Source organism: Coregonus lavaretus (genome assembly GCF_964263955.1).
Source record: "Coregonus lavaretus genome assembly, chromosome: 21".
Lineage (NCBI taxonomy): Eukaryota > Metazoa > Chordata > Actinopteri > Salmoniformes > Salmonidae > Coregonus > Coregonus lavaretus.
Genome location: NC_140008.1, coordinates 17,269,290 through 17,291,633, shown reverse-complemented (window position 1 = coordinate 17,291,633; position 22,344 = coordinate 17,269,290). Strand labels below are relative to the sequence as shown.

Below are 22,344 nucleotides of genomic sequence, written 5' to 3'. Positions count from 1 at the left end.
AGAACATCCCTTAGCCATCTTATATTGGCCAGATACCCCACCCCCTCCTGCCTTAATTACTTACCAGTTGAATTGTGATGTTTTGCCTACATGAAAAATTGTTAGGCCTATATTCCATGTCATTAGCCCTCCTGTAGCTCAGTTGGTAGAGCATGACGCTTGCAATGCAAGGGTTGTGGGTTCGTTTCCCACTGGGGGCCAGTATGAAAAATGTATGCACTCACTAATTGTAAGTCGCTCTGGATAAGAGCGTCTGCTAAATCACTAAAGAATAAATAAAAAAATGTAGGATCATTATTGCAATAATTGAATAGCCTTCTCTTATTTACAGAGGCCTTGTTACGCATTATGGGCCTCCTGTAGCTCAGTTGGTAGAGCATGACGCTTGCAACGCCAGGGTTGTGGGTTCGATTCCCACGGGGGGCCAGTATGAAAAAGGTATGCACTCACTAACTGTAAGTCGCTCTGGATAAGAGCGTCTGCTAAATGACTAAAATGTAAATAACCATTACCTTACAGACTCGTTAAATAACAGATAGACTATATCTAAGTGAAAATAGGCTACTGTTTATTTTCTTTTCCCATGATATAGACATTCCATCATACAATGTATGAATGCTAGCAGTGGGCCTATGCAATGCAGTGAATTTGCACTGTTGAGTGCAGAGCGCACAAAGACGGTGCGCGCAGCAGCGTGAGTGTGATGGTTTTTGGAGTGACGACACCACAAAATCATAGCACAAGATTACCGAAGCAGATTGAAATCGGGTTGAAGCATCATCCATCCGAGAAGCTCAGAGTCCACTAAAAGCGCCAGTGTTCGTCCAGACGGTGGTGATCAAATCCGGCTTTGAAATGCTTCAGTTCGGCGGCAGGGTGTGCGGTGTCTCCGCTGTCGTCTCGCTGCTTCTGGCGGGGCTGGCAGCTGCGTCTTCTGATCTATTTGACAACCAACTAGGCGACATCAATTACTGCAAAAAGCAATGCCAGATTACCATCAAAAACAAAAGCCCAGCTAAAGTAAGTGATACTTGGAAACTATACGCTATATACATCATTCATGAATAGCAGAAAATAAGAATATATTAGGCTAGATATAAATGTGACAGAAAAGTATATTTACGTGCTTGAATAGCTGCCATAATAAGTGCTTACAAATTGAATACGTTATATCGAATATCGATAGACGTCCCTTTAATCTTTAAACGCTGGCAATCTCTTGTAAATGTAGCATGGCCAATGCGTAACGAAGGCCCATCATTTTACTATTTGTCATGCTTATCCTAAATCGCAACATCAGTAGGCAACGCTACCTATCTTAATTTCAAGAACTGAGTGGAAATGATCTTGGACAATTAGGCCGAAATTATCGTTCTATGACGCATTCTCACAGCTCTGGTCCTCCACTATCCATATAGCCTGGCTACTCTACCTACTTCATTAGGATTTATTTACACACATGTCTATTCATTAGATAATGCCTGGATGTTCATATTAAATTAAGTCATAAAATTGTTGTGAGGGCACCGGACCAAGATGGTAGCCTATTCTCCAATAGAGTCAGTCTATTGCCACTTGCATGGTTTCCTGGTTGCCTCATTGTGCGCAGAAATATTTATTTGTCCCATGAACGGCAATATGCAGGATATGTAAATAATAGCTCAATGATTACAATATCCATGTTTAAATCATCTTAAATTATGTACAATTTGAAAAATAATTGTAGCCTATTAGTAATGGATTAGTGTCTATCTCTCGGCTAGGCTATTATTTTCCCACCTACTCATCGCCTCGGCTCTGCTCAGGTGTGGTTCAGACAACATGCAGGGCGGAGCAGAGCAACAAAATGGATCACCATGAACTATGCGGAATCACCTGTTTTCAGAACACTGCACCAGCCTATAGGCCCTAATGTATGCCTTTGATGTGCGCATACTATTGGAACAGATAAACACCTTAGTGACCAATAGTGCTTGAACAGATGTTGAGGGTTTATTTTATTCATGATGGGACTATAATTGCCACTGTGGAGTACATTTACATTTACGTCATTTAGCAGACGCTCTTATCCAGAGCGACTTACAAATTGGTGCATTCACCTTATAGCCAGTGGGATAACCACATTACACACAATGAACATGGAATAACGCAGTTAATCGAAACGATTACACGCATGACACTGTAAATATGCCTGTAAAGTGTAAACCGTTGATCGTCAGACAGGGGGATCTCTTTGTCTATCACGTTCATGTGTCAGTCGCTTGGGGGCGCTGTTTAGTTCTTCTGTAGTAGAACTAGGCTTGGAGAAAACTGTGACCACGTGATTGTAATTCTTCACTCATCACAACATTCCATGGCTCCAACTCATTTGACATATCTATTCAAAAATAATAATAATTCCAATTGAATTCCCTCTATCAAATTATAAACTTGCTTAAAGTACATTGTCATGGACAATATATATATTTCTGTGCTCATAGCATATTCAGCTTCTATGTTTCTATTTTTCTCCTGAAGGACTCCATTCTGAATGCCTGTCACCGTGGTTGCCGTCTTTACTCCATCTGTCAGTTTGTGAATGGAAATGCTGGCTTCAACACCAGCAGGGATGAGTGTCAAGGAGGTAAGGTCGCCAGACTCACAGGGTGGGGTCTCAATGAAGCCAGGGCAGCCTATCACCAAGAGCAGAGGTCCTACCTATGATCCACTTTACATTTTAGTCATTTAGCAGACGCTCTTATCCAGAGCGATTTACAGTTAGTGAGTGCATACATTTTCATACTGGCCCCCTGTGGGAATTGAACCCACAACCCTGGCATTGCAAGTGCCATGCTCTACCAACTGAGCTACACGGGACATGGCACAAGTAAAGGGGGGCTTTCCTCTTTTGTTCTCTATTGCTCCTCTAATGTTCCTCAACCAAGGGGGGAGGCTGCTGACATCACATTTGACCATCAGACCAATTCCTTGAATGCTCTACTCCTTGAAGTTTGCAGTTGTATTATTTTATTTTTTTACCCTTTAGTGTGTGTAATTTACTGTAGTTATACTTGGGATATCGCTTTCAACAGTAAAAGTTCAAAAGTAATGTGTGTGTGTGTGTGTGGCTCAACTGAAGCTGTGCTTGCTTATTGAAAATCCTGTGATCTGCTCCCAAATGTTCTCATATGGATGACTGTAGGGGGGGGGGGGGGGGGGGGGGGGGTGAATAGGGATGCAATGACAGATGCTGTGTCTTTTCTCCACCCTATCTCTCTATCTCTCTGTCCTTCTTTCTCTCCTCTGCCCTCCCATCTCTCTCTCCCTCTCTCTCTCTATCTCTCTCCCCCTTTCTCTCTCTGTAGCCTGCCAGGAAGCGTACAGCAAGCTGCTGGAGCAGGAGTCATGCAGCACCGGCTGTGCCAGCCAGCCCTCTGAACCTGAGATCAAGAGGAGGAAGGTGAGCACGGTCACTCCATAGGCATTCAGCAGGACAAACACACACACACACACACCCTCATACACCCTCATACATCCTCATACATTCACACTAGCAACAGTCATCAAAATTGTTATAAGGTTTTAAGGCCAGGCACCACACACTAATAGGGATTTTTTAAAAACTTAATCATATCACAATCAGCTTTTACCAGTTGAATGTAGACACAAATAATATACTTTTCTATATTAAAATGTTTCTGAAATATTGTATTAAAATATGCAAATTAGGCGATGTCTCATTAAATATTGTATGTGCCTATTTGCATACCACACAAATTCATTTTTATGGACACTGGATGAAGTCAGCCTAAATATTTTTGTTTCATTTTGTTAACACTCCAGAGCAGATTGTGGATGAATACTTTGTAAAATACTAAAGACATTTTTCCAAATAAAATGTTATCTAGAATAAAACATTGACAGCATATTCCCTCTGGGCAAGTCTGGAGAATATATCTAAGGATAACCACACACAATGTGGTGAATGGAGATGCTTCTGAAGCTGAGAGAAATTAGTTGGTGTGCGGGAAGAGTCTGACTTTCGGGAAATGGCAGTTAAAGACAAGTACACTGAATTTAGACTACCAAATGCCTATTTAGACCCAATTACATTTAAGTCATTTAGCAGACGCTCTTATCCAGAGCGACTTACAGGAGCAATTAGGGTTAAGTGCCTTGCTCAAGGGGATTAGAACCAGCGACCTTTCGGTTACTGGCACAACGCTCTTAACCACTAAGCTACCTGCTGCCCCTGTCAATCACCATCTCTTCAAAGTAAGTTACTAAATGTAGTCCAGTTTGTAACATTCTCTATGAAATGAGCTTTAAAATATGTGTAAATCAATGAGGTGAGCTTTGAAATTATTGATGTATGTCCATTTTAAAGTGGTTAAAATTAATAAATATTTTGATGACGGTAGTATGATAAACTAAAGAAAATATACATTTTCATCAAGATTGACATTTTTATGTTTACTTTTTGAAAATACTAATATTAATAATGGACCAAAATACCAACACATCTCAAAATTGATAGGTAGATGCAAAAATGTCATTTCAGCCTGTGGTGCCTGGCCTTAAAAACAATTCTAAATGCAACAGTTCAAATTTTTATAATCCAACAGATATTGACTGAATTATAGCACATAAAACATTTTACTGGCACGGACAAATAATGTATTGCATATATGAATAAACCAAACACTTGCTCTGTCTACGCTACCTGCACTCACCTGCGCTCTCTACACTGCCTCATTAATTACTGTCGTTGTCACTTTCTCTTGCATAATTTAACAAATGTGTCAATAGCAGGATACCCTTGGATTAAAAATCAACACGCTTGGCTCTAGTTTACACATATCTAAACATACATTACATTGTTTGCAAGATCAGACATAATATCACTATAATCCAAGTGTTCATTTTCTGAAATTGGTTTTTATTTCAGCGCATCTAATTTGTAAAAACATTTCAACTGTATTAAATTAAAACTTTTTTAAATTACACAAAAGATGAACACCCATCAAAATAAAGTTATCTTCTCTTTCTTTTAATGTAAGTGTTGAGATGGTGCGTTAAATCCCAGATGACGCTTTAGCGTTCTTATAGATTCAACGGAAAGACAATATATTCCATTGAGCCCATTTCAGCCATTACCGTGGTGTGTTTGATAGGTCATTACAAACACTTACACGGTCGTAAGGTTAACGGGAAAAAACAACAGGCACAAGCAAGAGTATGAAAGTCGCAGGAATAAAATGAAAGTAATCAATCTAGCGAGATTTAACTGACAAGTGGATTTTGCACCCCTCAAACAGCGAGGCATTTGCGTTGCTATTCACACTGTCTCTCTCTTTCACGTCCATTCTTACACAATCCCCCTTGCCCCCCATACACCTTCACACTCTCTCCTCACATGACTTTGCCTTATTAAATAAATGCACCTAAACTCAACAGTTCCACCTTTTATTACCCGCAGCTGAAGGCCATGGCCCACCGTCCCATGCCCCCCTCCGTCATAGACACCGTGTCCAGCTGGTGTAACGACATCGTCAGCTCTGCACAGAGCTTCATCTCCTCTACTTGGACCTTCTACCTGCAGGGTGACGACGGCAAGGTGCTCATCTTCCAGGTGAGACACTGTCAGGGTGCCGCAGACAGGACTCAAGTTACACAGGACTCAGTGACTCTTAGGGGTGCTGTGATTCGTTTTGGGAGTGTCTTTCACTCCAGGGTACAGCTGTAACCCAAACCTTGGGGGCTACAAAGGTCAACTTGCCTCAAACATAAGGGGGAAAGGGTGTGGGATCAGTACTGTACATATTTACTTTATCGGTGACGGCTAAGTCAAGACAGGCTGGCTGAATCTATATAGAAGGACAACAGAGATCTGTTAATCCAGTCATAGAAAGAGATGTGGTGAGACGACATGAAATGACGAAAAAAACAGTCTTCATGCGATTGTTTTTCTTTAGCCTTAGGGGTGATGGATGGATGCGTGTGGTTTATGGCAGTGACATGCAAGCAGAGGCAAGAGCAGGCTCCACAGGCTCTGATCTGGCTAGGAGGCCTGTGTTTAGTGGGCATCTGGCTGGCTGCCACCCTCTTGACAGATTGACTGGGGGAAAGAAACAGAAAAACACTAAGGCTGAGGGACAGCTGAAAGAGAAGCCAAGCCACCGCTGCAATACTAATCACTACTGCAGATGTTCAGAGTGAGTGGGTTCTATAGAGCAGAGGGTTGGGTAGGAAGCCAGGGTGTATGGACTCACTAGGAGGATCATGGTGACTCGTAGCCTTAGGTGTGATACAAAACGAACAGGAAAAAGTTGAGACCCACTGTGGTAGCAGTTTATCCACGTTATGTAGCAGTTTTAGTAAGTTCTCAAAGAGGGCCATTCAAGGCAACACAGTGCACTACTGGAGCTGAAGTGAATCGGACCAAAACAAATTGATTATCAAGTTCCTCTGACTTTGCAAGAGTTAGTGAGAGAGCCACCTTGTGGAATGAATGGCGCTTGGTCTTCATGCAGTGTTCAGTATAACATGTTTATTTGGGCCAAGGGATTTCTATTTGAATTACTTCACAGTGGAATTATTTCAGTTAATTACTTCAGTTAATCAGTCATTTGAAAAAATAAGACTTTTACTTCAGTAAGCAGCAAATGTAGGTGTATTTTGCTAGGGTGATACCCAAAACTAAGCTCAAAATAACTAAGACTCTATTTCCAAGAGTTATCAAGTCTTTAGCATACAGGGCTAATGTGGTATTGAGTCACACAAATGTCTGGAGATTGATACCTGGTCCATTACTTTTAGGATTTAGCTCAAAGGGCTAACATAGCACACAAAGACAATCTGGGTTCTATATCAATGTGGGATACCCACTCATATTTCCAAAAAGTTTGTGTATTTGGATGCAACTGTGATAAGAGCAGCTTCTCTGATTGCTCCAGGCAAGCCACCTGTGTCTGAGGGAGGCGGTCTGAGTCTCAGTCCCGCAAGCGGCAGATTCTCCCTTCCTCAGCTCCCTTTAGCTGTCTCTCAGAGTGGGCTGAGCTCCAGCTATGGGAACATCCATCCCTCTCCTGCCCACATTTGACGTGGTTAATTGGCAGCCTCCTTCTTAATCACGCTTATTCATGCCATCCCAGCCTCCCAGTGTTTCAGGAGTGCTCCTCCAAGGTAATCAGAGAAAATCAAGCGGTTTCCTCTGGGCTGAGAGGGAGTAAACACAGCCGACAGGCCCCTCTCATCACTGATTGGGGGAGAGCGCTTGTTTGGAAATGGGGTTGGAGTCTTGTTTAAATTCTTTCCGTGTCCAACATGCACACGATGCATGGTCCCCCCTTGAAGGAAACAGGGAGATATGTAAATCTATGAAATCCCCCTTCTTAAGAAGAAAGTGACCCCAAATAACCCCAAAATACCAAATAAGGGAAGGGAGATTGTTAATTTGGAAAATGATCCCTCTTCCCTGTTGCTCTCTGTGTCTCTATAGCCAGAGCACCTTTGGCATTCTGTGCCATAATGCATGACAGATGTAAATCAGGAGGAAGGCCTACGCTTACTAATGGAAAGATCTCCCCAGTCGGCAGCCAATAACTACTAACATCCTTAGATGTTCACTCTACTCTTCCTGTTGCCTTTCCCCCCAATGTTACATCTGGATTCAATGCTTTCAGTAAAAGCATTGCTATCGATAAAACTGGTTGTGAAATGACTTTGAAAATAACAATAGTGAATATCTATGACCTTTTGTAAGACCAAGCCTTATTGTCTGAGTGTACACTGAGTGTACAAAACATTAGGAACACCTGCTCTTTTCATGACATAGACTGACCAGGTGAAAGCTATGATCCCTTATTGATGTCACTTGTTAAATCCACTTCAATCAGTGTAGATGGAGGTGAGCAGACAGGTTAAAGAAGGATTTTTAAGTCTTGAGACCATTGAGACATGGATTGTGTATGTGTGCCATTCAGAGGGTGAATGGGCAAGACAACAGATGAAAGAAAACATGGAAAGTGCCTTTGAACAGGGTATGGTAGTAGGTTATTTAAGTGCCTTTGAACAGGTTATGGTAGTAGGTTATTTAAGTGCCTTTGAACAGGGTATGGTAGTAGGTTATTTAAGTGCCTTTGAACAGGGTATGGTAGTAGGTTATTTAAGTGCCTTTGAACAGGGTATGGTAGTAGGTTATTTAAGTGCCTTTGAACAAGGTATGGTAGTAGGTTATTTAAGTGCCTTTGAACAGGGTATGGTAGTAGGTGCCAAGCACACCAGTTTGCGTCAAGAACTGCAACGCTGCTGGGTTTTTCACACTCAACAGTTTCCCGTAATATCAAGAATGGTCCACCACGCAAAGGACATCCAGTTAACTTGACACAACTGTGGGAAGCATTGGAGTCAATATGGGCCAGCATCCATCCCTGTGGAACGCTTTCGACACCTTGTAGAGTCCATGCACCGACGAATTGAGGCTGTTCTGAGGGCAAAAGGGATGACATACTCACTGTATGTCATCTCAGTTAAATAACTTTTCTACTTGTTTCATTTTTTCTTTTTTGTTTGAGATTTGTTTTGACTCTTATGAACTCAAGTTCATTAACCTGTAGACTATTCAAACGCTGATTGGTAAGTTTTCTTTTCAGTTTTCATAACTATTGACTTATGTCATTAAATCTGATCTATTTGCCATCTATGAAGAGAGGAGAGGCTGATCAGATACTTTGCTTATTTGTTTTGGTGCTACAGTGAGACATTACACAACTTCTTAAAGGGTATTCCTATTGATCAGCTGAAATGTCAGAATCACTCAGCAGAAAAGAGTCTCCTCTTAACTCCAATACAAATAAAATAAAATCTAAGTTTATTGGTCGCGTACACATATTTGCAGATGTTATCGCAGGTGCAGCAAATGCTTGTGTTTCTAGCTCCAACAGTGCTGTAATAACTAGCAATAAAAACAACAATACACAAATAATCCAGAAAAATACAAAATATGTTATATAGGAAGAGCCATGACTAGAATACAGTATATTCATATAAAGTGGGTGAAACAGTATGTAAACATTATTAAAGTGACAAGTGTTCAATGACTCTATGTACATAGGGCAGCAGTCTCTAAGGTGCCGGGTAGAGTACCGGGTGGTAGCCGGCTAGAACTGTTCAGGGCAGGGTACTGGGTGGAGGCTGGCTAGTGGTGACTGTTTAACAGGCTGATGGCCTGGAGATAGAAGCTGGTTCTCAGTCTCTCGGTCCCAGCTTTGATGCACCTGTACTGTCTCCACCTTCTAGATGGTAGCGGGGTGAACAGGCCGTGGCTCGGGTGGCTGAGGTCCTTGATGATCTTCTTGGCCTTCCTGTGACACCGAGTGCTGTAGATGTCCTGGAGGGCAGGCAGTGTCAAATTAAATCAAATCAAATCAAATCAAATCTTATTTGTCACATGCGCCAAATACAACTTGTGTAGACCTTACAGTGAAATGCTTGCTTATGAGCCCTTCCCTACGATGCAGAGTTTAAAAATAATAATAGTAACACAATAATGGAATAAAATAAAATACACAATAATGGAGCTATATACCAGGAGGACCAGTTCCAGATCAATGTGCAGAGGTACAAGGTATTTGAGGTAGATATCACAGGAGGCTGCTGAGGGGAGAACGGCTCATAATAATGGCTGGAACAGAGCAAATGGAATGGCATCAAACACCTGGAAACCACGTGTTTGATGTATTTGATACCATTCCCCCTATTCCGCTCCAGTCATTACCACAAGCCCGTTCTCCCCAATGAAGGTGTCACCAACCTCCTGTGGTAGATACAGTGTATGTACATGAAGGCAGGGTACAGTGACTAGGCATCAGGATAGATAATAATAAGAGTAACATAAAGAAGAGAGTAGCAGCAGCAAATGATGAGTGTAAAAGTGTGTGTGTGTGTGTAATGTGGATGTGTTGTGTCGGTGTGTGTGTTATGTGTGTGGGTGTGGGTATGTAGTGTATGTGAATGTGTGTGGGTTTTGTGTGGGAGTGTAAATGTAGTGTGTGTGAGTGAGTGTGCGTATATGGTGTGTATATATAGTCTAGTGCAGGGCTCTCCAACCCTGTTCCTGGAGAGCTACCATCCTGTAAATTTTCGCTACAACCCTAATCTAGCACACCTGATTCTAATAATTAGCTGGTTGATAAGTTGAATCAGGTTAGTTACAGCTGAGGTTGGAGCGAAAACCTACAGGAGGGTAGCTCTCCAGAAACAGGGTTGGATAGCCCTGCTTTAGTGAGTGAGTGTGTGTAGGGTCAGTGCAAGATAGCTGCACTGACTTACTCTAATTCTGGTACCATTAATTGACTATTTATAGCAGTCTGGCTATTTAGTAGTCTTATGGCTTGGGGGTAGAAGCTGTCTCGGGGCCAGACAGTAGCAGTGGTGCATCTGCAGAAGTTTGTGAGGGTTTTAGGGGCCAAGCCAAATTTCTTCAGCCTCCTGAGGTTGAAGAGGAGCTGTTGCGCCTTCTTCACCACGCTGTCTGTCTGAAGGGACCATTTCAGGTTGTCAGTGATGTGCACACCTAGGAACTTGGGAGCTTTTGACCGTCTCCACTGCGGCCCCATCGATGTGGATGGGGGCGTGCTCTCTCTGCTGTCTCCTGTAGTCCACGATTAGCTCCTTCGTTTTATTGACATTGAGGGAGAGGTTATGAAGAAGCCATATATTGACGTCCTCAGAACCTTTTCAAATGTTCGAAATCGACTGCTCTTTCTTGTGACCAGTCTGGTCAGCAAACTTGATGATTGAGTTGGAGATGTGCATGGCCACGCAGTCATGGGTGAACAGGTAGTATAGGAGGGAGCTGAGCAGCACGCACCCCTGTGGGGCCCCCGTGTTGAGGATCAGCGAGGTGGAGGTGTTGTTACCTACCTTCACCACTTGGGGTCAGCCCGTCAGGAAGTCCAGGACCCAGTTGCACAGGGAGGGGTTCAGACTGAAGGCTGAGCTGTAGTCGATGAACAGCATTCTTACATAGGGCAGTGTGCAGTGCAATGGTGACTGCGTCGTCCGCGGATCTGTTGGAGCGATATGCGAATTGTAGTGGGTCTAGGGTGTCGGGTAAGGTGGAGATGATATAGTCCTTCACTAGCCTCTCAAAGCACTTCATGATGACAGAAGTGAATGCTACGAGGCGATAGTCATTTAGTTCTGTTACCTTCACTTTCTTGGGTACAGGAACAATGGTGAACATCTTTAAGCAAGTGGGGACAACAGACTGGGATATGGAGAGATTGAATATGTCCGTAAACACTTCAGCCAGCTGGTCTGCACATGCTCTGAGGACGTGGCTTGGGATGCCTTCTGGGCTGGCAGCCTTACTGGATCATTGCCCTCCCCCGCCTTTCCTTCGGCAAAACAGATCACGCCTCCATTCTGCTCCTCCCCACCTATAGGCAGAAACTTAAACAGGAAGCTCCTGTGGTAAGGACTGTTCAACGTTGGTCTGACCAATCGGAATCTATGCTTCAAAGATTGTTTTCATCATGCTGACTGGGAAATGTTCCGGGTCGTCTCTGAGAATAGTATCGACGGAGACAGGTTGGTTGTTTAGCAACAAAACCGACGCGTGTGCAACTATGGGGCAAAACAGACGCCGTTGGCTTAGATTGTTGACAACATGTAAACTACACTGAACAAAAATATAAACGCAACATGTAAAGTGTTGGTACCATGTTTCATGAACTTAAATAGAAGATCCCAGAACGTTTCCATACGCACAAAAAGCTTATTTCGCTCAAATTTTATGCATAAATGTGTTTACTTCCCTGTTAGTGAGCATTTCTCCTTTGCCAAGATAATCCATCCACCTGACAGTTGTGGCATATCAAGAAGCTGATTAAACAGCATGATCATTACACAGGTGCACCTTATGCTGGGGACAAAAGGCTGCTCTAAAATGTGCAGTTTTATCACACAACACAATGCTACAGATGTCTCAAGTTTTGAGGGCGTGTGCAATTGGCATGCTGACTGCAGGAACGTCCACCAAAGCTGTTGCCAGAGAATCAAATGTTAATTTCTTTACCATAAGCCACCATCAACGTTGTTTTTAAAGAATTTGGCAGTACGTCCTACCGGCCTCACAACCGCAGGCCACGTGTAACCACGCCAGCCTAGGACCTCCACATCTGGCTTCTTCACCTGCGGGATCATCTGAGACCAGCCACCCTGACAGCTGATGAAACTGTGCATTTGCACAACCGAAGAATTTCTGCACAAACTGTCAGACACTGTCTCAGGGAAGCTCATCTGCATGCTCGTCGTCCACACCAGGGTCTTGACCTGACTGCAGTTAGGCGTCGTAACTGACTTTAGTGGGCAAATGCTCACCTTCGATGGCTACTGGCACGCTGGAAAAGTGTCCTCTTCACGGATGAATCCTTGTTTCAACTGTACCAGGCAGATGGCGTATGGCGTCATGTGGGGCGAGCGGTTTGCTGATGTGAACGGTGTGAACATAGTGCCCCATGGTGGCAGTGGGATTATGGTATGGGCAGGCATCGATGGCAATTCTAATGCACAGAAATACCGTGACAAGATCCTGAGGCCCATTGTCGTGCCATTCATCTGCCGCCATCACCTCATGTTTCAGCATGATAATGCAAAGCCCCATGTCGCAAGGATCTGTACACAATTCCTGGATGCTGAAAATGTCCCAGTTCTTCCATGGCCTGCATACTCACCAGACATGTCACCAATTGAGCATGTTTGGGATGCTCTGGATGGATGTGTATGACAGCGTGTTTCAATTCCCGCCAATATCCAGCAACTTCGCACAGCCATTGTAGAGGAGTGGGTCAACATTCCACAGGCCACAATCAATGCGAAGGAGATGTGTTGCGCTGCATGACGCAAATGGTGGTCACACTGACTGGTTTTCTGATCCACGCCCCTACCTTTTTTAAAGGTGTCTAACAGATGCATATCTGTATTCCCAGTCATGTGAAATCCATAGATTAGGGCCTAATGTATTTATTTCAATTGACTGCTTTCCTTACATGAACTTTAACTCAGTAAAATCTTTGGAATTGTTGCATGGTGTGTTTCTATTTTTGTTAAGTATCTATTTCGTCTCCAATGTTTATTGAAAACATAAAGACATTTGTACAATGAGTACTTGTTGTCTCAAATACATAGTTACAGTTGTTGGTTAGCGAGCGAGCGAATTTTTTGCCATATTAGCATTGACATGAAATCAGTCAAAACACCTCAAAACAAGATGAAACTAGCTGAAACAAGTAACTTACGATTCACCACATGGCAGTTTCTTGTCATTGTTGCTAGCTATCTGGCATCCAGAATCACAACAACTCACTGACTTTTGCCCAATTGAAAGTGCGCAACGTTTTTGTGACGTTGTCAGCTAGCCCATCTATACACTGACTCGTAACTGGGTTTATCAGGAATTGCATAGAGGATGTTGTTCCCACTGTGGCGATTAGAATTTATCAAAACCAAAAACCGTGGATAGATGGCAGCATTCGTGCAAAACTGAAATTGCGAATCACCGCATTTAACCATGGCAAGGTGACTGGGAACATGGAAGTGCAGACCAGCTACGACCTCTGTACGGCAATCAAAGAGGCAGAACCACAGTACAGGGACAAAGTGGAGTCACCATTCAACGGCTCAGACACGAGACGTACACTACCGTTCAAAAGTTTGGGGTCACTTAGAAATGTCCTTGTTTTCGAAAGAAAAGCAATTTTTTTGTCCATTAAAATAACATCAAATTGATCAGAAATACAGTGTAGACATTGTTAAAGTTGTAAATGGCTATTGTAGCTGGAAACGGCTGATTTTTAATGGAATATCTACAAAAAAGTATTTAGTCAGCCACCAATTGTGCATGTTCTCCCACTTAAAAAGATGAGAGAGGCCTGTAATTTTCATCATAGGTACACGTCAACTATGACAGACAAAATGAGATTTTTTTTCTCCAGAAAATCACATTGTAGGATTTTTAATGAATTTATTTGCAAATTATGGTGGAAAATAAGTATTTGGTCAATAACAAAAGTTTCTCAATACTTTGTTATATACCCTTTGTTGGCAATGACACAGGTCAAACGTTTTCTGTAAGTCTTCACAAGGTTTTCACACACTGTTGCTGGTATTTTGGCCCATTCCTCCATGCAGATCTCCTCTAGAGCAGTGATGTTTTGGGGCTGTCGCTGGGCAACACGGACTTTCAACTCCCTCCAAAGATTTTCTATGGGGTTGAGATCTGGAGACTGGCTAGGCCACTCCAGGACCTTGAAATGCTTCTTACGAAGCAACTCCTTCGTTGCCTGAGCGGTGTGTTTGGGATCATTGTCATGCTGAAAGACCCAGCCACGTTTCATCTTCAATGCCCTTGCTGATGGAAGGAGGTTTTCACTCAAAATCTCACGATACATGGCCCCATTCATTCTTTCCTTTACACGGATCAGTCGTCCTGGTCCCTTTGCAGAGAAACAGCCCCAAAGCATGATGTTTCCACCCCCATGCTTCACAGTAGGTATGGTGTTCTTTGGATGCAACTCAGCATTCTTTGTCCTCCAAACACGACGAGTTGAGTTTTTACAAAAAAGTTATATTTTGGTTTCATCTGACCATATGACATTCTCCCAATCCTCTTCTGGATCATCCAAATGCACTCTAGCAAACTTCAGACGGGCCTGGACATGTACTGGCTTAAGCAGGGGGACACGTCTGGCACTGCAGGATTTGAGTCCCTGGCGGCGTAGTGTGTTACTCATGGTAGGCTTTGTTACTTTGGTCCCAGCTCTCTGCCGGCCATTTACTAGGTCCCCCCGTGTGGTTCTGGGATTTTTGCTCACCGTTCTTGTGATCATTTTGACCCCACGGGGTGAGATCTTGCGTGGAGCCCCAGATCGAGGGAGATTATCAGTGATCTTGTATGTCTTCCATTTCCTAATAATTGCTCCCACAGTTGATTTCTTCAAACCAAGCTGCTTACCTATTGCAGATTCAGTCTTCCCAGCCTGGTGCAGGTCTACAATTTTGTTTCTGGTGTCCTTTGACAGCTCTTTGGTCTTGGCCATAGTGGAGTTTGGAGTGTGACTGTTTGAGGTTGTGGACAGGTGTCTTTTATACTGATAACAAGTTCAAACAGGTGCCATTAATACAGGTAACGAGTGGAGGACAGAGGAGCCTCTTAAAGAAGAAGTTACAGGTCTGTGAGAGCCAGAAATCGTGCTTGTTTGTAGGTGACCAAATACTTATTTTCCACCATAATTTGCAAATAAATTCATTAAAAATCCTACAATGTGATTTTCTGGATTTTTTTCTTCTCAATTTGTCTGTCATAGTTGACGTGTACCTATGATGAAAATTACAGGCCTCTCTCATCTTTTTAAGTGGGAGAACTTGCACAATTGGTGGCTGACTAAATACTTTTTTCATTTTACATTTACATTTACATTTTAGTCATTTAGCAGACGCTCTTATCCAGAGCGACTTACATGAGCAATTAGGGTTAAGTGCCTTGCTTAAGGGCACATCGACAGATTTTTCACCTAGTCGGCTCGGGGATTAGAACCAGCGACCTTTCGGTTACTGGCACAACGCTCTTACCCACTAAGCTACCTTCCCCCACTGTACATAGGCGTACAGAGGCCCATTATCAGCAACCATCAGTCCTGTGTTCCAATGGCACGTTGTGTTTGCTAATCCAAGTTTATCATTTTAAAAGGCTAATTGATCATTAGAAAACCCTTTTGCAATTATGTTAGCAGAGTTGAAAACTGGCCTTCTTGAGACTAGTTGAGTATCTGGAGCATCAGCAATTGTGGGTTCGATTACAGGATCAAAATGGCCAGAAACAAAGAACTTTCTTCTGAAACTCGTCAGTCTGTTCTTGTTCTGAGAAATGAAGGCTATTCCATGCGAGAAATTGCCAAGAAACTCAAGATCTCGTACAACGCTGTGTACTACTCCCTTCACAGAACAGCGCCAACTGGCTCTAACCAGAATAGAAAGAGGAATGGGAGGCCCCAGTGCACAACTGAGCAAGAGGACATATACATTAGAGTGTCAAGTTTGAGAAACAGACGCCTCACAGGTCCTCAACTGGCAGCTTCATTAAATAGTATCCGCAAAACACCAATCTCAACGTCAACAGTGAAGAGGCGACTCCGAGATGCTGACCTAGGCAGGGATTCCAGACAATCACGGATTCTAAAGGGAAAGCCAGACACAGACGCTTCGCTCCTGGACGAGCTAAACACCTTTTTCGTCCGTTTAGAAGAAAACAACATCGATCCGCTTGCAGTCCTCCTGCTGCTGAGAGCACTGAGCGCTGATGCTGCCTCCGTCTTGTTGTTGGGAAAGGTTCAGTAGAGGGTAACCGAAATCCTATTTTAATGAGTTCTCCAGGGTAAGCCAGAAACACAGTCTCCATAATGAAAGGCACAATAATGCCTCTGCTGACAGAGCTGTGTCTCTGTGTGTGTGTGTGTGTGCGCGCACCTGCCCACCAGCTTGTGTGTTTGTTTGTGTATACACACAGGGATTAAGTCTGTCTTCACAGAAGTGATGCACGTTTGCTCACGTACTGTAGGACACACTGTTTTTAAGGCCTCTTTTCAGACACTTTCTCCAGTCAAGTGGCCTTTTCACTCCCCTCAGAGAGGGTGGATGGTGGTGCTCTTGAGCAGCCAGCCGGACAGACTCCGCAATGGGCAACAAGGGTGTCCTTTAATGAATCCATAATATCTGCTCTATAGAATCTACACCTGAACTGCCATTATAAGGTGTGAATAGGTGATTACATTTTTGTACTGTTTGGTACTTTGGATGTCCATCTGTCTTCATTTTACAGATGGCTGAGGTATACAGTGCCTGGCTTTTGCAACAGAACACGTTATGTGAAAATACAATGTTCTCCTATAATGAGCGAGTCCTCTTTTTGTTTGAGTTAATTTGGCAGTATTCTCTATACCTAAGTCTGCAGTTATGTCTATTTCTCTCTGTCGTGTTTAGCTGTTCATTGAGTATTCTTAGTCCAGCCTTCATTATGGTTTAACCTCACTGTGTTAAACAGATCATTTTCTGTCACTTTCTCAGTGAAATTGCTGCAGGTAATTACTAGTTCCTGAATTGACTTTGTTTGTTGTTCCTCCCAGAGCCAGCCGGAGATCGAGTACACTCTGCCGGAGATGCAGGCTCCCCGCTCCAATGTGGCAGACAAGCCCTGGCCACAGATCCACTCCCACACACAGAGACCCCATGGTGAGACCCCATGGTGGCATGCAGCTCTGTCACACACTGAGACCCATAATGTACAAAACATCATAAGACCTGTAGGACAGGGTTCCCCAACTGGCGGCCTGCGGGCCGAATTTGGCCCGCGGGTGAATTTATTTGTTTTATTTGCAAAAACAAAACACTTCATTGTTGGACATAAAAGACTGTCAAAACACCAGGAAATCAGCTCCAAGTGATTTTAATTTTGGAGATCTGTTCTCAAGTATTCCCACACATAATAGAGAGACATATGTGATCATATCCCAATGTAATCAAGGTTTGAAATGAATACGTTTTTGTCAAATACTATATCCGTTTGTGCTTCTTGTGGTCAATTTGCGGTGTTCAAATTATCTGTAAATAGTATACAATGCATTAAAGGAGGATTACATTGAATTGATTATGCTTTATTGATCTCCAGAGGGGTGAAATTAGATTACACTTCCTCTCAAGTTCAATTGCTCATTAGTGTTCACCTCTGTGTAGGTGTGAAAGGACATGGGGAGAAGGGAGCAGCCAAGGCAGGAGGCAAGGGCAAGCACCCAGCAGTCCAGCAACATACGGAAGACCCAACCGCTGAGCATGACTTCCTGGGATGCATGTCAAGGTGAAGAGATATTGTACAAGAACAGTCATCTGCCCAAATCAACCCATTTGGGCCCTCTGAGTTGTATTACCTGTATCATCACCTAACCCTCCCCTTTCTCTCAGGCGCTCTGGGCTGCCTCGTTGGATCCTGGCTGCCTGTCTCTTCCTGTCCATCATGGTGATGTTGTGGCTGAGCTGTGCCAGCCTTGTCACTGCACCAGAACAGCACATCAAAACACAGGTAAACACAGCACCAGAACAGCAACAGGAATGTGAGTCATAATTGGCAATCTCTGTCTTTTAGATTAAAAACAGCTAACTGTCAATGTTACAGTACTTCATTCTCACTTTGTTAGATTAAAGTGATGCTCCAGAGCTTTTGTAGTTTTGAAAGTAGTGCTCATGAGCCAAAACGGGTCCCCGAAAATTCTGCACAATTGATTCATATTCAGATTGAGTGTTTAATAGTCACATGTACAGGGTTGCAGGTGTGATTGCAGGGTACAGTGAAAATCTTGGGCTCCGAGCTCCAACATGCAGGACTAAGTCAAATAAAATAATGAAACTAAAGAAATAGCACTACATACATCATAACTGTAGCAGTGATGAATAAATAAATGTCCATTGGGGTGGAGGCAGAGTAAAGACTGTTGAGGGGGTGTGGGGGTTAAACATAGGGGGAGCAGCATGACCATTGAGGGGGTTTGGGGACCAAGTGAAATGAAAACTATACAAATTATTATACAAAATAATATACATATTAACAACTGTAACAGTGATGAATGTCATTGGGGTGGGGGCAGAATAAAAGTCAGTTGGGGGGTGCAGGGAAAATGTCCCTAGGGGGAGCAGCAGGTAAGGTAAGTGACTGTTGAGTGGGTTTGGGGGGGAAATGTCCATAGGGGGAATGGGGTCCATAAGTGGAGTAGCAGGGGGAGGGGGGAGTAGGTAGCTGACTAGTGGTGGCTATTCTGCAGCCTGATGGTCTGAGGGTTTTGCCATGATGCTCCTTTCCTGCCCGCGTCTGAGTGATTGAAGCGTGGAGAACAGGGCATGGCTTGGATGGCTGGGGTCCCTGATGATCTTCTTGGCCTTCCTGCGACACCTGGTGTTGTATGTGTCCTGTAGGGCAGGCAGTGTGCACCCAATGCTGCGTTCGACTGCACATATCACCCTCTGAAGCGCCTTGCGTCCGCAGCGATGGAGTTGCCATACCAGGCTGTGATGCAGCCCGACAGTATGCTATCAATGGTGCTCCTGTAGAACACTGTGATATAACACTGTGAGGGCCCTCAGGGACAGGACTAATTTCTTTAGCATCCTGAGGTTGTAGAGTCGCTATCGTGCCTTCGTCACCACGGTGTCCATGTGGTTAGACCATTTCAGCTTCTCTGTGATGTGTACACCGAGGAATTTGAAGTTATTGACCGTCTCCACGGTCGGCCCCGTTGATGAGGATGGAGGCAGGCCAGCCTGTACTACATCATCCATTTCGTATGATATGTTATGTCTTGCAAAAAAAAGAGCAATTTGTATGATATGTTAGTGCTTAAGGTCCCGGACCTCATCTTTAATTGTTAACTCACTCAAGTGTTATCTTAGTTAACATGTGTTTGCATGAGAGGGAATTACTCCTAGAGACAATGGGAACATTTCTATCGATTTGAATGAATAACGGATTCCTTTTTGCAGCTGAGCATCAACGGAGACAAGGAGTTTCTGGATGACGTCCAGAAGGTCAACCCCTACCATCTGACCCCTGTGATTGCTGTAGCCATCGACCAACCAGAGGAGAGCGAGGAGGCGGGACCACTGCCAGTGAAGGTTGACATCAACAAGACATCTCTCTAGGGGACCAATGGGAGTGGATCACTGCTTTCTGGGGTAACCATTTCATAAAACCTCCCTCAGTAAAAGAGGGAGAACAGAAACACACCAACACACACACAATATTTTTTATACATGCATGGCACCATCCCTTCACAACAGGTTTGTCCCATCTTTCTCTAACGAGTCTGCCCATCAGATGTTAGCCTGTTGTGCTTGTCTGTGCAGAATACAGATTTGCTAGATTCATACTGTCCATTGTTAAACGACACTAAGAGCTTGGAGATCAAGTTGTCACCACCTTCTTGTACCTATCATTTTATACTTGACAATGCAATTGCTTAAGGCTTATTTAATGGACAGTTTAACTATTAAATGTAACTACTTAGATCTGTCTGTGAGAGAGTCAAGGAGAACATGTGAATGAGTGCTGAAAGCTTTTCAAGCTTTTGATGTACAAGGGGAAAAGAGAAAGGACACACACAGGGATTGAAATTGAAGGTGAATAACTGTTTTCCTCATGCTCTTACATACTGGAATTAATTGGTGACTTGCAGAGAGAGAAAAGCAATTGAGATGTTCAAAATGCTTTGAAAGGTATCTTGTGAACGCTGCAGGAGACAATAGCTACCAGTGTTCACCTTTGATGCTGTGTTTGATGTGTTTGAGTATGACTGATGTCAACTGTGAGAAGCAAATATACATTATAGGTCTCATTTTCCTGAATGAAAGAGAATTCTCAGATCAGATGAAACACCTAATTTCATTGAATTCGGACATTTGGCAGACAAAGGAATTGTGCTCAAATTATGTTGGCTGGGACACCCACAGCTAACTGTGTGTGTGTGTTTGAGGAAAATCAAATGAGTGCTTGCTGTATTTATTTATTTATTTATTTATTTATGCCTTTGTGTATTTATTCAGAACCAATAACATAAGGTACCTGTTCGATAGTGTAATTGAAGTGCCATGTAAATGCTCATCTATCCAAATCTATCCTATTGTTATGACTGTAATAAAACATTGTACCCCTTTTTCCCAGATTTGAAAAGAGACTAATATTAAGACTAATATTATTGTTATTACTGTATCTCTTCAAGGGTTAGGCCTATTAACTCTGAAATGTTTCATGCACTTTCTAATAGTAGACGGTTCTGTATTCTATACGAGCACATAATGAAGGGATGACCAATGTGATGCGCAATGCAAAGCTTTTAGAATAGACCTTTGTTATCGAGTTACACAGTCAATGAGATTTCAGTTCTCCTCAGTGATGTTGATGTCCAGTTAAGCTATTTTTTCATTTTGCCTAGTCACAGTGCATGCTAGTATGCTACAACACATTACATTAAACCACCCATCTCAGTAGCAGGAAACTAATGTAGACTTGTGATTTTTGTGTTTCTTATTTAAATGTTGAATAGAATGTTATGATAATAATCTCATGATTTAAGTTAGGGAAAGAAACCAGATGGATATATCTATAAGCCATTCAATATCAGTCCTGGTTCAAGTGAAAGTTACAGCTTCATGTAGGAAGTGATAGGAGTTTCAAACTGTAATGGTTCCTTCTTATCTATTTGTTTTCAATGAAATGAAATATGACATGATGAATAAAGTGTTTTCATGTTAAACGTAATGGAGATTACTTTGTGGGTTTTATGTCAGTACACATACAGTACATGTATCTCATCTATGCATGATATATTATGGAATGCGTTGTACTGGTAGTTCCATGAAGATTTAAGACGTTCTTATACCATACTAATGTAAGAATTATCTTTCCACTTTCTTCCATAGATTCAAATTGTTCATTAAGGATATTAAATATCAACAAGATATCACTATAATCACATACTTGTACATCATACACGACTAGTATTTTCGATTTGTCAATTCACTATTGTTCTTTTTTGGTTGTAAAAACCTACAAAACTTTTAATGTACAAGATCTCCCCAGACTGTCACTGTGTCTGTGTGTTATTTCAGTCTCTGCACTCCCATGAGAGACATTTCAGTTGCAGGGAGTGAGGGAGCCCTACCAAATGCATCTGGAACTCATTAGAAACCCTTCTGTCCAGACAAAAGACACACACAGCGCTGGGTGTCTGAAATGTTTTTCCCACTCTCTTTGCTGTGTGTGTAAACGGTCAACTTATTGAGTTTTTTATAGCTTGTTCTCAGGGATGCTAATTCAGAGTAAACTCCAAATTATTATAAATATAATATGCCATTTAGCAGATGCTTTTATCCAAAGCGACTTACAGTCATGCTTGCATACTTTTTTTTTTTTTTTTTTTTTTTTTTTGTGAATGGGTGGTCCCGGGGATCGAACCCACTACCTTGGCGTTACAAGCGCTGTGCTCTACCAGCTGAGCTACAGAGGACCACATAATTATCATTATACACTTATGAATATGTATGCACTCACTAACTGTAAGTCGCTCTGGATAAGAGCCTCTGCTAAATGACTAAAATGTAAAATGTTATGAATGAATGGGTGGAAAATCGAGAGGCAATTGGCATTTCTATCCACATGGTGGCGCTAAAGCTCCTTACTGGTTTCATTGTGTCTGTTTAGCTGTTCTTGCCTTGTGGCTCCTGATTCAGATGATACTGCCTGTACGCTGTCTAATTATGTAA

General features: G+C 42.8%; 1 protein-coding gene across 1 annotated transcript; it reads left to right on the top strand.

Moving 5' to 3' along the window:
• The first annotated feature begins 669 nt into the window (after positions 1 to 669).
• Positions 670 to 21,339, top strand: LOC311149036 (transmembrane protein 59-like). Its single transcript, XM_084186134.1, has 8 exons — positions 670 to 1,020; positions 2,518 to 2,623; positions 3,345 to 3,439; positions 5,459 to 5,611; positions 17,166 to 17,271; positions 17,773 to 17,893; positions 17,998 to 18,115; positions 19,567 to 21,339. Exons 1-8 carry the CDS (start codon positions 856 to 858, stop codon positions 19,723 to 19,725), a joined length of 1,023 nt encoding a protein of 340 aa, XP_084042260.1. The 5' UTR covers positions 670 to 855; the 3' UTR covers positions 19,726 to 21,339.
• The last annotated feature ends 1,005 nt before the right edge of the window (positions 21,340 to 22,344 follow it).

Coding starts and splice junctions, on each gene's coding strand:
- LOC311149036 (XM_084186134.1), top strand. CDS start 856: ATGCTTCAGTTCGGCGGCAGGGTGTGCGGTGTCTCCGCTGTCGTCTCG. Junction 5,612..17,165: donor GCAAGGTGCTCATCTTCCAG/GTGAGACACTGT, acceptor TGTTCCTCCCAG/AGCCAGCCGGAGATCGAGTA. Junction 17,894..17,997: donor TTCCTGGGATGCATGTCAAG/GTGAAGAGATAT, acceptor CCTTTCTCTCAG/GCGCTCTGGGCTGCCTCGTT.